At 43.2% G+C, this 15,294-nt stretch overlaps 2 protein-coding genes across 2 annotated transcripts; one reads left to right on the top strand and one right to left on the bottom strand.

Moving 5' to 3' along the window:
- Positions 1-1,324: 1,324 nt before the first annotated feature.
- On the top strand, positions 1,325-3,228 carry LOC103376072 (fibroblast growth factor 23-like). Its single transcript, XM_008306426.1, has 3 exons — positions 1,325-1,520; positions 1,923-2,026; positions 2,138-3,228. Exons 1-3 carry the CDS (start codon positions 1,325-1,327, stop codon positions 2,549-2,551), a joined length of 714 nt encoding a protein of 237 aa, XP_008304648.1. The 3' UTR covers positions 2,552-3,228.
- Positions 3,229-4,146: 918 nt separating this feature from the next.
- On the bottom strand, positions 4,147-9,772 carry LOC103376073 (probable fructose-2,6-bisphosphatase TIGAR A). The gene is made up of 6 exons (XM_008306427.1): positions 9,558-9,772; positions 8,632-8,669; positions 8,369-8,490; positions 7,670-7,747; positions 7,469-7,579; positions 4,147-5,365 (listed from the first exon to the last, which is right to left on the bottom strand). Exons 1-6 carry the CDS (start codon positions 9,626-9,628, stop codon positions 4,976-4,978), a joined length of 810 nt encoding a protein of 269 aa, XP_008304649.1. The 5' UTR covers positions 9,629-9,772; the 3' UTR covers positions 4,147-4,975.
- Between the last annotated feature and the right edge of the window lie 5,522 nt (positions 9,773-15,294).

The following is a 15,294-nucleotide window of genomic DNA, read 5'->3' on the forward strand; positions in this document are numbered from 1 at the left end:
TAAGGTTTACATGAAGACCAAGAGTGCATCACAGTGTCGTAAAGTCTCGCAATGTTTTATGAAATAACTAGATTGGCATTGATTAGACCAGAGGTTTCAGTTTATTTTTCATCAAAGGCTGATCCAGCCGAGAGAGCCGACTGTTTCAAACCTTTATATGAGCAACCACACAAATACACACATATATAGAGAGAGTTCAATTAGCAACGATAAAACAATTAATAACTACAGATATATATATGAATGAATAAGTGAACTATTGTCTAGTTAAGTGCAATAATCACTTGTAGACTGTAAACATCAGCCATCCCATCACAGCATGTTTTATCCTACATGTTGTTCATGTTCAGAAAAAAAAAACCTTTCAATTTAAAATGTTTAAAACGTTTTAGGAACTTGAATAGTTATTATTATTAAAGAAATTCTTAAATCAAGAGCTTATGGTTTGTCTCTTTGAACGAGGCGTATAGAGATAAGTACCTGTGCGCTCTGGTGAAGGCAGTCTGGACAGCGGAAGCACGAGCTGTTCATTAATAAACAAAGTATGAATCATTCTCACACTGTCAGCACACTGAGACACAGCAGCAGTGAATCCTGATTACACAGCATCAGTCTTTTATATATTACCTATAAATGATATAAATGTTTTCCTGTGACTTTCATCACAGTTTAGAACTATTAAAGTATTCTTTGCATCCCCTTTGAATCCCCTCTTCCATGCAGGTTTCAGTGTGTGCCAGAGCCGCTACTCTACTCATTCTGACCGTAAGAAACTCTCTGAGGAGTCTGATTTCCACAAACTTCAATCAGTCCAACAACAAAGGTCACATGAGTCAACAGCATGTTATTCTTACCTCACTGTTTTTTTTTTCCCTTCCTGGAGACGTCAAAGACACACATGAGTAGAGTTGAGTCACCGTCTCCATCACCTCCTCTGCTGTTTCTTCATCCTCCCTCCTCTCCTCCACACTCTGGATCTACAGCTGGAATCTCTGGATTACATTTGTTTTGTTAAGTTTAAACACACAATAAATTACAGCTCCATCTACGACAGGAACACATTTTTAGTGTGTTTTTTTCCCCCACCCAATCCAACTCTCCTCCTTCTTTCGTCTCTCTCCAGTTAGAGCCGACGTGGATTCCATCTAGCCAACCCTTAACCACAGAACAACAGGCGAGCTCGGAGTTATTTTGGTAAATGAGTTAGCCAGTTTGTTGACCCCCTGTTTAAATAGACCTGTTGGACTTTCTCCTCCTCCAGTAGCTGCCCACACTCCATCCTGAACATTGTTGCTTTTAGGAGAGCACCTCATCCCCATTGATCATGCAACCGGCTTTCTTCCCGCTCATCCTGATCGCAGTCCATGTGTGCGTACCGGTGGATTGTAGACCGAAGCTCCCGGATCAGGAGCAACACCAGGAGGGCAGCTTGAGCACGGGAACGCATACAGGTACATCGGGACGCGTCCACCTGGAGCTAAATAGATCAATGAGACACGTCATTCACAGAGACTTTCTGGGTAAGTCAACGAACAAATACAGTTTGTTTCATCACAACTTATTTCGTCAACATCAGCAAATAAAAGCATTTTGAAGTACACATGTAAATATTCACTTCCTGAGCTGAGTTCAGGGCTCTACTGTGCTTCACGTAAACGTCTTAAAGTGTTGGAAAACCTAAAACAACATCCACAAAATGTATTAGTCCATCGTAGCAGATGCATTTTGAACATTCCTGGAAAAACAAATAAGCAAATGTTCTAAATGAGGCGTCCAGAACATATTTTGCAAGTCGTCTATACAAACAAACACGATTCACTGCCAGCCAGTAAAAATGCTGCTGGAAAATGAGCGGACAGTAAACGAGATTCTTTTCACGCTTGCATGTTTAACCTCTGATGTTTAAATCTATTTTCTTGCAGTCATTTTCCCAGTGAGAACGGATACGAGCAGCTCTGTGTCAATATTTGATCTGAGAAGAAGGAGATTCCTGTGCATGGACTCCACAGGAGAGCTGTTCAACTCTGTGAGTGACTCTTTGATGCACTTTTATTTGAATGGAGTCATGAAACGAGAGCAGAGAACAAGAGTTAACATGTTTTGTTTGACTGTGTTTTTTTCTCTTTGTACTGAACAGAGGCAAAAGGACAGAGAGGACTGTCTCTTCCAGCGCGTTTGGTTCGATCTGGCCGACCAGCACGACCTGTTTTACTCCACAGGTGGGAACCGGCTGCTCAGACTGGTGGGAAGCCAGTCTCACTGGGAGCCGCCTGAACCCTCCTCAGCTCTAACGAAGAGGAGGCCCTCAACCAGGAGACAGAGACGGAGCGAGGAGGTGAACCCCTCTGATCCGTTGAGATCAGAGTCACATCCACCGCATTCTGCAAAAGATCCCAAAGACGCAGACCACAGCCAGCCTGAACAGGACCGGGCCGGCGCCGTGTCCAAGGAGACCATCACCTCCTGCGATGACCCTCTGCGGGTTTTACAGTCCAAAGGGGCCGTCAGTCCCGTCAAAGCCAACATCGCAGACAGGGCAGACCAAGACTGAGATGCTGAACCTGGGTGGGGTCGGTGGAGCGGGGCTGCAGGTCTTTATGGTGGGACGCCACAGAACGACTTGCAAAGAGTCAAACTGACGCGAGAGAGCGTTTCGCTCTCTCATGAGGTGACATGAAAGCATTCAATGTTTCACAACTTCTGGGAAAAAGAGCTTCTTCTTTTTATTATTATTAAATCAAAAACCTGTGAAGCTTTTGTGGAGCAGCTCTGCTCGGTTATGTACTCATAACCTGTTACATCACAGCGGCTTGTCTTCTGTTTGAACAGCAGATGAAGGATAAGTTCGGCAACTTTTGACACAGGTTTGGTCCGGTGTCCTGCTGTCCTTTAACCTCTTCTGTCAGTTAAATTTTAATCCAGATGTGGCAATGCTTGTTTTGCATATATGTAAAAAAAAAAAAAAAGAAAGAAAAAAGTGTAATCTGTAAGTAATTCTAAATATTTGCACATAAATGGGTTGAAGAAGCTAAACAAGAACCGTTAAACGCGAGTATTCATGAGCGTGATCCACATATGTCGGGTGCTGGACACCAATAGTCACAGCAATGAAAGGTATTTATTTATTGAAATGTGTGAAATGACTTCCTTCCTAGAATACTCTTTTATTATTTATATATTTCATGCTGTGTCATTGCTGATGTGGAGAAAATAAACGGTGACTATTCAGCGGTGTGTGTGAGTCTGTTTCTGTTTTAAGAAAGAAAAAAAAAAGTGAAAAAAAAATGCGGAACGGATATTTTCTCCTTCACATTATATTCAGAAGTAGTTCACATTGTTCAGGAGCATCTTTGTAAGAATAAGTTAAATGATTTTGCCAATAAGTCAAATGTTCAAAGTGAATTGCACTCATGAGCTCCTTATTTCGGCACTACACAACCATTCAGTCAGTTTGGTTGCAACAAACATGAAGAAAAGTCGCTTCATCGTCACAAATCGCTGCAATCTGCAGAAACGAAAACCGTGGAAATAAAAATGTGGGTTGTGTGTGCGTTCCACTTTTTCATTTGGGTCCCAAATTCTGCACAGATTACCGTGATTACAGTTACTAATGCACCATGAAGTGAGATTCACTAATGCTCCATTCATCACAAATGTGCAGAAATGACTGAAGAATGATTTTCTTTTGCCCAGTCATGTTCCAAATAAGGTCGTAAAATAAGTTGTCATGCTCACGGCCACCTGGTTATGTAACTGGCAAATATTAGACCTGCTCGAAAAGTGTCCAAATACTTCCCAAAAAAATCAGGAAGCATATTTACTAAAGGTTTGGTGTGCTGTGGCTCAGATGGTAGAGCGGGTTGTCCTCTGACCGTAAGGTCGGCGGTTCGATCCCTCGCCCCTCCACAGTCGAGGTGTCCTTGGGCAAGACACTGAACCCGAAGTTGCTCCCGATGGCAGGCAGGGCCTTGCATGGCAGCTCTGTCGCCATTGGTGTATGAATGTGTGTGTGAATGGGTGAATGAGAAACATTGTGAAGTGCTTTGAGTGCCGCTCAGGTAGAAAAGCGCAATATAAGTGCAGACAATTTAAAATCAGAGGTATAATCAGGCAAAAATGAACAAATGAGACGTGATGCAGACTCAGTGTGTTTTTAAGGGAGTTTTATCAGAAGAAGACAAAGTCTGTCAGGTATCACTGTGATGCAGAAGCATTTTATAGACCGAACCTCTTATGTCTAAAAGCAGGCATTTACAAAGTCATTAATACCTGTTGTCATCCTGAATCTATAATTGTTTTTCCTGTGTACAGCTCAGCAGTTGCTCACTGTACATTCTATGGCATTGAGGTAAAAGCGCTCATCTACTATAAATAAAAGTGTTTCCACGGAGGACGGAGTGCAGAGCAGAACACACTCTGCAGCACAACACACAAGGTTGCGGCATTCGTTTTGTCCTTGTTGACTCAAGTGTTAATTCACAACAATGAAAAAGTCACTGATTTCCAAAAAGTAAACACCGAGGCAGCGGCGCTCCGACTGCCTGCGTAGAATCTGTGAACTACCGGAGGATAAAAATAGAAACACGGACTCATTAGAGCCCAAAGCTGCCCACGTTTACAGTAATGAACAGCCAGGCGGTAACGGTGTGATGATGACACTTCCCTGCAACACAAACTATCCGCCTGAGGTGAAACGAAGGCGCTCATCACCAGAAACAGCTTTGTCATCCTGCGCATGAAACGTGGTTTATGATCTGCAGCTGCATCAAATATTAAAGGTGCTTTTAGTCCTTAACTTATCGATCTCCAATTTATTAACTAGTGCTTCATCTCTTTACTTGAATCTGATATTTGAGAAGTTTAATCACTGTGAGATCCACACTTTATATTTATCATCTAAATTGTAAGTGTTCAGTAGCAGGTTGTTGTTCTGTCCCGTTGAATCCTGCACAGTCCTTCAGATCTCTGTCCTCTCCTACTGCTTAACATGATCCGCCCTGTGGACGAACACGCAGCGGATCCCAGATAAAACAAACCTACTCTGCTCTTCTCCTACGGTCAGTATGAAACGACACAGGCCTGTGTTAGGACTCAAGGAGAACATGTGCGCTTTGTCGCAACCCTGAGGCAAGCAGCAGTGCAGCTCCTCCACAAAGTAGCGCACCGCCACGCACATGTAAGCCCCGTGGGTGACGACCAAGGCGTGGACCGGGACGCCCCTGAGCCCGTCGTCCGCCGTCCCCTCGACAGGAGACGTCTCCGGCGGCGCAGAACAGGAGGTTTCATCCTGGCCTCTGTGGTGCCAGTGTTCAGCACCGATCTGTTGCAGCATTTTCTCCAAAAACTCTTTGAACCGCTGCTTCACCTGGGCAGAGCAAAGAAGGCATTATGAACATCTCCCTGCTTCTTAAGGGTTTTTTTTTTTTACAGCATGCAGTGTGATGGAAACTCTTTGCAACTGTGCAAGACAAAAGTTAAAGGTCGCTTGTGTTGAAAACATCACGACGCATCTTTGCCATGAAAAACACACGTCATCGTGACGCACTGAGCTGGAACCTGTTTGGAAACGCAGGGAGGGAGGCTCGCTGCGGCCGATGATTGGGGCGCTCTGTGCTAATGCGGAGTCTATCTTTGCATCATCGTCAGCACCATGTGCCGGTCACGTACTGGGTTGGACGTTGGAGTTAACGTCCAAGCCAGGATCTAATGGATGAAGGCTGACGAGGTGTCTTTGAAATAGAACATCCTTCCTTCCAACACCCCCCGCCTCCCACGCGGCCTTTAACACAAATAACACGAAGCTATGTGGTGACTTTTTAATCGGGGTAGTGACGAACGCTCTGCAGTTGTTTGACAGTAGAGGGGCATGTACTTTGATCCCCCCCTGATTCACACCGAGCGCCCTGGCAGATACAGAAGAAATACAATCGTGCGGATGCAAAGAGGCCATGACATACCAGCTACATCCTTGCAGAGCCACTGATTGACTGAGGAGACGAGTGTTTTCTGACACCTAGTGGTAGTGTGGGCACATTACATCAGGAGAACGACTGCGTATCGAGGCCACATGTAAATGTGCATAAAGACTTTATGTTCAGGAGACCAAAGTCCTTGATGATCTGATCTGAGAAAAGACTTTGGAAAAGATCTTCTTCTGCTTAAGGTAGAATTTTACTCCCACTAGTGGTGTGTGGCCGCGCACAGGTTTGGTTTTAGGTCCCATGTCTTTGGGATATCCACCTCTCAGATTTGCGCCGACAACTAAATACAGTAGAAATAAATAGAGACAAAAGCACTGAAAAAAATAAACGTGAAAAGGTGAACAGCAGTGGAGTCTGTAGCTGGTAAACTCCAGTCAGTGGTTAGCAAACACCAGTCAGTAGCTGGTAAAGTGCAGTTACTGGTCAGTAAACAAACGTCAGACGGCAGCCAGCGTGGACGGAAGCGTGAAGACGTGTCAGTGGAGAGCAAATAAAGATCAGAGACCAGTAAAAATGATCCGTTGACGAGTAAATACAGGTTATTGACTGGTAAACATGGACCAGTAGCTAGTAAGCGTCAGCCAGTGGTTAGTGAATAAAGGTCCGAGGCTGGTGAAACATCTCAGACTGTTCACTAGTAAACACAGGTTTGCACAAGGACAGGTGAGAGGCTTGTTAACAGGTCAGCCACTGTTAAATACAGGTTTGTGGTAAGTGAATGCAGATCATTGGCTAGTTAAGGCTGGTCAACGGTTATAAATACAGATGAGATAATTTCCTCTAAAAGAGTTTTTGATGCTGAGACTGTTATGAGTACTACGTGGTCAGACAACGTCCTCCAGTAATGAAGGTTCATTAACCCTTTCAGATGTTTTAAGGAAAAAGGGGGAAAACTTCCAGGGTAATTCAAGACAACAGCTATTTCTGAATGATTAAGTTTAATGTCTGTAACTGTCATGCTGTGCAGATGGGCGACTTTTCAGTGCTCTTTCCCTCTCAGGGGGGAACAACTAAACGATGGCCGCAAATGCCCCCAAAAAGCAAAACAGAGCCACCAAAGGGTCGAGTTGGTTTTCCTATAATCTGTCACGTTTCTGTACACGCCAGCGCTGAACTGGAGATGAATGGCCAGTGTTCATGCAAGAAGATATATTTTGCAAAACACAATAAATGAGGGGTCTTTGTTCAATGATTTGCAGCATTTAAGGCGCCTTTCTGTTTGTTGAGGTGTCTCTTGTAGGATTATTAGCGTATTAAAATATGTATTCAAGCAAGTAAGTTAGTAAATAAATGCAAAATTCTGTTTTTTAACCCATGCGTTTCTCTGTAAATGACAACATACTATGAATTTACCAGAAGACAATGACAGCAAACAGGGAGACAAACAAACTCAGGGAAGAGTAAAGGGACACAAAAATGAAAAATACTTACATAAATAATAAACTAGCAGAGGAACAGATATTCTTCAACATTTTTACAAGCCTCACCTGCTCCTGAGTTTCCCCGTTTGGAGGCGTGAAGCCTGGAAACGTCTGACCGGCTGCCTTGGCCATCTCTCTCAAGTCCTGCACTTTCTTCCCTTCAGCTATCCCGAAGCTCTGGAAGACAACAAATCATTGACGGGAAGTAAATGTTTTAGCAATAAACTGTGTTTACTGTGTGATAACAACAGGCAAAGCGTGACTCACTTTCTCTTTGAGTAAAGGATCGCGCACCATCGGAAGACCCAAACAGCTGCTGTTGTGTTTCGATATCGTTTCTGCAGTCTGGAGGACAAACAAAGACAAAATGTCATCGCTCTATAGGAAGGGAGAGGTTCGTGGGTTTTCTATGATATATCCCATCCATCCATCATCTATACACCTTAATCCTCACTAGGGAGGCAGGGGGCTGGAGTCTATCCCAGCTGACTCAGGGTGAAGGCAGGTTCACCTGGACAGGTAACCAGTCTATCACAGGGCTACACTTAGAGACAGACAACCAAGCACACTCACATTCACACCTACGGACAATTTACAATCACCAATTAACCTCAGCATGTTTCTGGACTGTGGGAGGAAGCCGGAGAACCCGGAGAGAACCCACGCTGCACGGGGAGAACATGGAGACTCCACGTAGAAAGATCCCGGGTGTCCTCACCGGGACGCGAACCGGTGACCTTCTAGCTGTGAGGCAACAGTGCCACCTAGCAGCCCTCTATGATATATGCTCCTGCTAACTATGGCTAATATAAGAATATAAGAGGAACAAATATCACAAACTATGCTACAATAAAATCACTAAACTTGTGTTTTAATATACATATGGTACACTGTAGTGCATAAAAATAAGTATTCCCTGCCTTGTTTTGATTTAGTTTTCACAGATTACGTCCACGGTTCAACTACCTGCACGGCTCGCAGCATGTCACTGACGAACACGTTGCTGAACTTGACATCCTTCAGGTATCGTCCTGCAGCTTCGGCCTGCTGCAGCCCGACCTCGGATAAAGGTGAATCTATAGCCTGGCCTGGGTGGAGGGACAATAAAAACAGAATAAGAAACGCAGGATACGTGTAAATGGCACCTGCTAGTGATTCAGATTCTTAGAAAGATAGTCAAACAAAATGATAATATTTTGTTAGTGCAGATGATCTGAATCACATTTTACCTTGAAGCAGTCCTTCTTTGTTGTACGGTGTTTCCCCACTGCAGGAGATAAATGACTTATCAGCAGCAAAAATACACAAGATAACATCACAGAAACAGATCATTAAAGAAGCTCCAAAAAGTCTATTTCTAGCTGCCACACATTTTATTTCATCCCTACTATCATGTGTACGCAACGCTACTGTTTCACTCGAGGGCAGATTCTCCGACCTGGCTCCTGTTGTCATTTCTAACATTTAGTATTTAATTTCATAATTTTATTGTCATGTCTGATATTGCTTATTACCTCAGTACTACTACCATTATTTATTTTTCCTGTTCTTTTGTAGCAACGCTTTTATTGCATTTTATTTTTATGTGCTGCATTTCTTATATTAATTTCCTTTCTTGTTTCTGAGAAATAAGCAGCACAAGAATTGGCTTCAGAATGAATAAAGTTTTATCTAAACGTAATTGTGTGGTGTCATTCCGCCCCCTGGTGGTCACTACGAGACACTGCACACACTGGTGCTGACTGAGGACCGTAAAGTAAACTGAATATGGGTCATGAACGTTTGTTAGCGTTTAGCTGCTGTTTTAACGAGACTGTCCTCTTTGGTTTTTTGTTTTTGTTTTAGTTTTTAGCCTTTAAACTTGTTCAGTGTGAGCTGGTGTGAATGTAAATCCGGCTACACTATAAATAACCTCCAGTCCCTGATGTGTGTGACACCTGTCGGAGCAGCACAGAATCAAGCTACATGACAAACAAGCTAGCAGTTTAACAACTATTTCAAAAACACTCGTCCACACCTGACTTTATCTATGTTTTGCTCTATCGAAATTAATAATTACAACAACAGACTGTAGCTTTTATAAACGGGAGCGATAAAAGTTAATTAAAAAAAAAAAAAAAAAAAAAACTAAACATGATCCGTGAATCGCACTTACTGTCGGACCAGGGTTAGCCCAAACGTTAGCGCTCTCATGCTCTGCAGGCTGACACCGGGGTGAAGGCGCATGGACCGGCCGGTACCGACAGCCGAAAAGGTCCCTTCTCAAAGACAAAAAACCCCCCAGCGTACTAGGACGTCTTTTCTTTACACCGTGGTTTGTTTAAAGCGGCGTAAAAGGAGACGCTTGCTTACAGGTGGCGAAAAAAACGACGCTCTGTGGTGGTCCTCGAACGCCGCATTCTCCTGAATGAAGTCACGAGCGCAGATTTAATGTGAACATCATTTTTTTTAAAAAAAGGGCAAAACCATCACCGCTGGAGTTCAGAGCATCAGACACGCCCTGCACTCTGGTGAGTTTTATGCACAAATGTGTGAGTTTTATGCATGAGTTTATGGTGGAAATATTTTTATTTATGTAAAGGAAAACTCAAAAATAAGGTGTTACTCATTGGACCAATCACAGAGCAAGGAAGATAGTTGTATAAGCGATGATATTTATGTAAAAAATGCAAATAAGACAAGGTCAAAACTATACTTATCCAACAAGGGTCCAACCATCCATCCATCATCTCTACACCTTGGGCAACGAGGGGCTGAAGTCTATCCCAGCTGACTCAGGGTGAAGGCAGGTTCACCTGGACAGGTAACCAGTCTATCACAGGGCTACACTTTACATCAGGCCTCCTGGTAACGCTGCTGCACCGTTAGCTCAGTGTCATACACCTGACAGCCATACAGGAATATGTAACGCTGCTCTGAAACACACCATGAAATACCAGCAGAGAACATTGTGTGTGTGTGTGAGAGAAGCACTTTGTTGTATAAAGCTGATGTTCTTGGATCAATACCAGCGTTTCTCAATCCCCATTTGACTGCAGTGAAACGTGACGGTGTTCCAGTGCCTTAAAAACGGAGAGCACACAGCTGTCGCAAAGCAGCTGGATAGGTATTAGAAAAGTGCACGACTTTTGCATGATACATTATTGAACCACCCCTCGTCTCACCGGATTAAAAAAGTCTGGAACACCTGAAACACTGCTGATCAAACAACAGGCCTGATGCTGTTGATGCTGCTGCTGCTTGGTGGTTTTTCACTTGTTTCATGTAAAGCTGGAAGAGAAAGTTTAAGAGTTGGAAACATTAAAAAAAAAAACAAGAAGTTGGAATATGTAAAATTAGGAAAACATTTAGGATTCTGCACGATTTCTAGTCAGATTTGAAACAAACTTGTGGCACCGTGTTCACTTCTTTGTAAAGGTCCAAGCAACAGTATAAGAGCACCGCTGTTTACAAAAATGAAAAGCAAAGTCTGAGATCTTAAGTCACTCTGTACAAACTTAACTGAAACGTATCCTTGGAGATAATGTCAGAACTCACAGCTCTTCTTTTCACACATTTCTAGTTTGTAATTATGCATCGTGCTTTTTTATTTGTCTTGGTTTCTTGGTGAATGATACAAGTTCTGTTTATTCTGTAATTAGAATTATTAACATATTTTCATTGTGGTGGCTCGTTGGTTAGCACCGTCGCCTCACGGCTAGAAGGTCGCCGGTTTGTATCCCGGTGAGGACACATGGGAGTCTCCATGTTCTCCCCGTACAGCGTGGGTTCTTTCCGGGTTCTCCGGCTTCCTCCCACAGTCCAGAAACATGCTGAGGTTAATTGGTGATTCTAAATTGTCCGTAGGTGTGAATGTGAGTGTGCTTGGTTGTCTGTCTCTAAGTGTAGCCCTGTGATAGACTGGTTACCTGTCCAGGTGAACCTGCCTTCACCCCGAGTCAGCTGAGATAGACTCCAGCCCCCCATGACCCTAGTGAGGATTAAGGTGTAGAGATGATGGATGGATGGAAGTGAGACCACATGCTTGGGTTGAGCATAGACATAGCAGCGATTCACAGTGGATAAAAAAATCCTATTTACTGATGAATCTAAAACTGAGATTAATGCCAGCAGCTGAAGGCTCTGCATGGAGATCAACAGCAGAGAGGATAATTCAGAAATGGCAATATTCAGGTCTGCTATGCAGGCTGCTATAATGGCCCCAATAAATGAGGAGTTTTGTTTGTTCCCTGAATGTGATTTACTGGACGGAGCTAATTTATCTCCCATCTTTCTGGTGCGTACACATTAGCAGGAAATAGTTTTAAATCCTGGCCAGGTGAACACACATTGTCCCAAGTTCTTAATGTTCTGCCTGTCCAGTGATTTAGTGGCTCTGCAGCTGACTCACTCCTACATCCAAACCCTGCTCACAGACCAGCCTATCGATCGGGAGGCAACCGGACACGCGGCTGAGAAGGAACACAAACGTGGGAAATAGTGAGCTGATGTGGTGTCACACCCTTTAAAGCAGAAGTTTATTGAACAGAGGTTGTGCAACAGACATTTGAGGTACATGATATGAGTTATAGTGGAGGGGGGGAGGGGAGGGGAGCAACTCAAAGGGAAATCTGCACCATTGAAACTTCCAGATATCGGAATATTTACGACAGGACACGACAGGTGTAGCTCAACACATTATTTCGTGGCAGTTTCAATGGTGCGCACACACGGTTATTTGAGACCAAAACATGTTTTTGTTTTTTTTCTTCTTTTTTTTCCTCACATACAGAATCCACATTTGACTGACATTCAGAGTGATTATGGTTGAATAAAGCAAGAACTTGTACTTTGGCCGTCATAGGAATGCTGGTTGTCCCTCTCTCTCGCACATGACAAGTCAGATGTAGCACCAACATGGACAGAAACAAACATGCTCGAACTATCTGCGGCATAAACACCTCAAAGGAAAATGTAATGTGTCCCCCTCCCCCCCAAAACACACCTCCAATATAGTCCGAGTGGAAGCCTTGCATAATTCCTGTTTCCCATCTCACAATCTGCAGAATCATCCACAAAAACAATGTGCTGCCGTTTCTCTCCCCATCCTCCAACTATATGCTTTCTCCTCCGTTCCAGGCTCCCTAACTGCAGAGGTATAGGTGATGAATGTGTGATTTATTTGTCCAGTAATCCTGAGGTATAGGAAATACCACTGATGCAGAATGTGACTGAAGAAGGAGAGCAAAAAAATAGATAAAAAATAAAAGGGGAAAGGAGACATGCTATCTAAGCAAACTGTCAAACTGTACAAAGAACATTTCCAGTCGAATACTCATTTCATGTTCTTCTATCACCATCTACTTCGTTTTTTTTTCTGAATTTATCTCTTAAGCAGTAAAATAATTATATTATAATACAAATGTTTATAAAATAGCAGCACACTCAAGTGACACATCACAACTAGGTAATGTTATTTTTTTTTGTATAAATGAAACAAATTCATAGCTTTTAGCAGCGCAAAAAGACAACAATAAAATATTGACACTTTTTTGTTGATGTCTTCACACCTCCTCCTCCTCTGTCCTCTCTTCACTTTGGAATACAGTATCTCTAAATCTTAGAAAAACCCTTTTGCGGGTCTGGTCACCCCATAAAATATATCAAACACAAATTGACAAGGTGGTCTCAATATATAACACATGCAACAATACATTGCAGGAAAAGAAAAATCACAACCATTAAGTTTGGGAGAGAGCTTACATCAGGCAAACAGAGGCAAAAAAAAAATAAAAATAAAAATGATGGGGTCACACCAAATATTTAAATGGGGATGTTTTGGCAAATATGTCATTAAACTGCTCAGTTTTACTGAAAAACATCAGATCCCCACATTTTCTCTTCAAGACTGATAAACATACACTCAGCAAAGTCACATACTGTCATGAAAACAAACAAAAAAAAAAAAACCTCAAACATTAAGTCAGAGACACCGCTGTGGCAAAGCCTCGTGTCCCGTTAAAACAAAAACAAAGAAAATCATCCGTCTCTTGTTTTGTGCTGTTGTCTGCCTGGCTGATGAATCCCCTTGCCAATGATTTGAAGCAGCAAAGCTCACAGGGGACAGGTGTGTTCACGGACAGACGAACCGGCCTGGATCGGCCCTGCACAAGCCAGCACCATAGAAAACTGACCAACCACTGCGACACACATCAGTTAAGGTGGTTCTGAACAAAGGCTCTGCTCTGTCTTAACATTGCAAACCTCGTTGCCCTTTGAAGAACATGTGCAAATACTGGATGTTACGACCAGCCTCTCTCGTAGCTCACCGCTGCCCTGTGTGGCTCTCTGTGGCTGTGATGCAGATAAATAAAAAGAAAAATTCAAGTAAAAACAAATATTTCATTTCTTGACAATGTAAAAGAAAATCAAATAGAGCCCATGGATCACAACGTATGTGTGTGTAGGTATCATCCAATTCATATCGCTCATTTAAAAAAAAAAAATTGTTTAAATTCTCCGAAAAAAAGTCGGACTCCTCATCAACTTGCTCTTTGTTGGAACAGGAATGTTTTTTTTCTGTCTTTTTATCGGAATGTCCTTTCATCGTAAGATGCGGAAAGCCTTTTTTTTTGTTTTTCTTTTTTTTAAATTTGACTCTTGCTTGACAAAGGGTATGTCTGATGATTGGGAAACCAGCCCTACAAAGTAAACCAAAGAAAAGGCTAATGAGGAAAAAAAGAAAACATCCATTCACCTCCAATCACCACCAACGCATCTCTTTTTTTTTTTTTTTTTCTTATCTCCTGGGGAGCATGTTCTCAAAGTGCTTTGCCATTGAAATCATATAGGGAAGCTGAAGACAACCCTATGTGGGACTCCAGATGCATTGACAGTATATTATCATCCTCTAACAACCCCCCGCCCCACCCCTAAGAAAGTTCATTATCACGTGATCTGGCAGCGTACAGTCGTAGTTCCTCGTGGTCATTTACGCTCACTTAGCTGTGTCACCGTAGACATCCGTTACGAGATATTAATGTAGATCCACCCAAATACGCAGACATGGAAGTTTTATTGTGAGGCTTCTGGGTGTGTTTTTTGTTCATTATCCTCTTCATCATCCACATCTCCTACACAGCAGCATGCTTCTGCACCACCACAACTCCTCTCCGTCCTACCATCCTGCGCCGAGCACTCGTGTGCCTTCAGCTCCGCGGTGACTTCTGAGTTGCAAACCCTCCCTCTCTCTCTCTAAATCTTTCCCCACCTCGTCCCCGCTAATTAACACAGAGGAGTTTCTTCGAGGCACCATCCTCCCCCTCCTGTTTTCACATGCGAGAAGGCAACACTCCCCCCCCGTCCGGACTCAAAGCAGCCTTTCACAACGGAGGAAACACCTTATCGTAACAACGTGAAGAAGTATCTGTAATATTTCATCATCACAATGGCAGTGATAAACAAACACCTCACATGACCTCTGAGTCTGAAGTGGAACACCTCAGGAAAAATAAAATGCTCTTAGAAACACAAGGGGCTCCGCGTGAAAGTCCCTTCGCCCATTTTCACCTTTGCCAAATCCTGTCTCCGTGTCGATCGCGGCTCGCGTGTCGTGAGCCGTGACGCACCGTTAATGCATGAAGGCAGTGACGCAGCATAGATGCCCTGGTACACGGATGGACAACGTGTTTGTAGCCTCGGTTCGCTCCATCGTCTTTTAACATACAACCCTAAGTCCACGACTTTGCTCAAGTGCTTCACGCCGTAGAACGCACACTGCTCATATAGATCACATGTAACACACACACACACACACACACTGACTGTACATCATCCGTGTCTCTTACACACCAAGACACAACCAGCACACATGCAACCGACACACACAAGCAGCCTGACAAAAGGAGCTTATT

This window comes from Stegastes partitus, unplaced genomic scaffold (genome assembly GCF_000690725.1).
Source record: "Stegastes partitus isolate 25-593 unplaced genomic scaffold, Stegastes_partitus-1.0.2 Scaffold3656, whole genome shotgun sequence".
Lineage (NCBI taxonomy): Eukaryota > Metazoa > Chordata > Actinopteri > Pomacentridae > Stegastes > Stegastes partitus.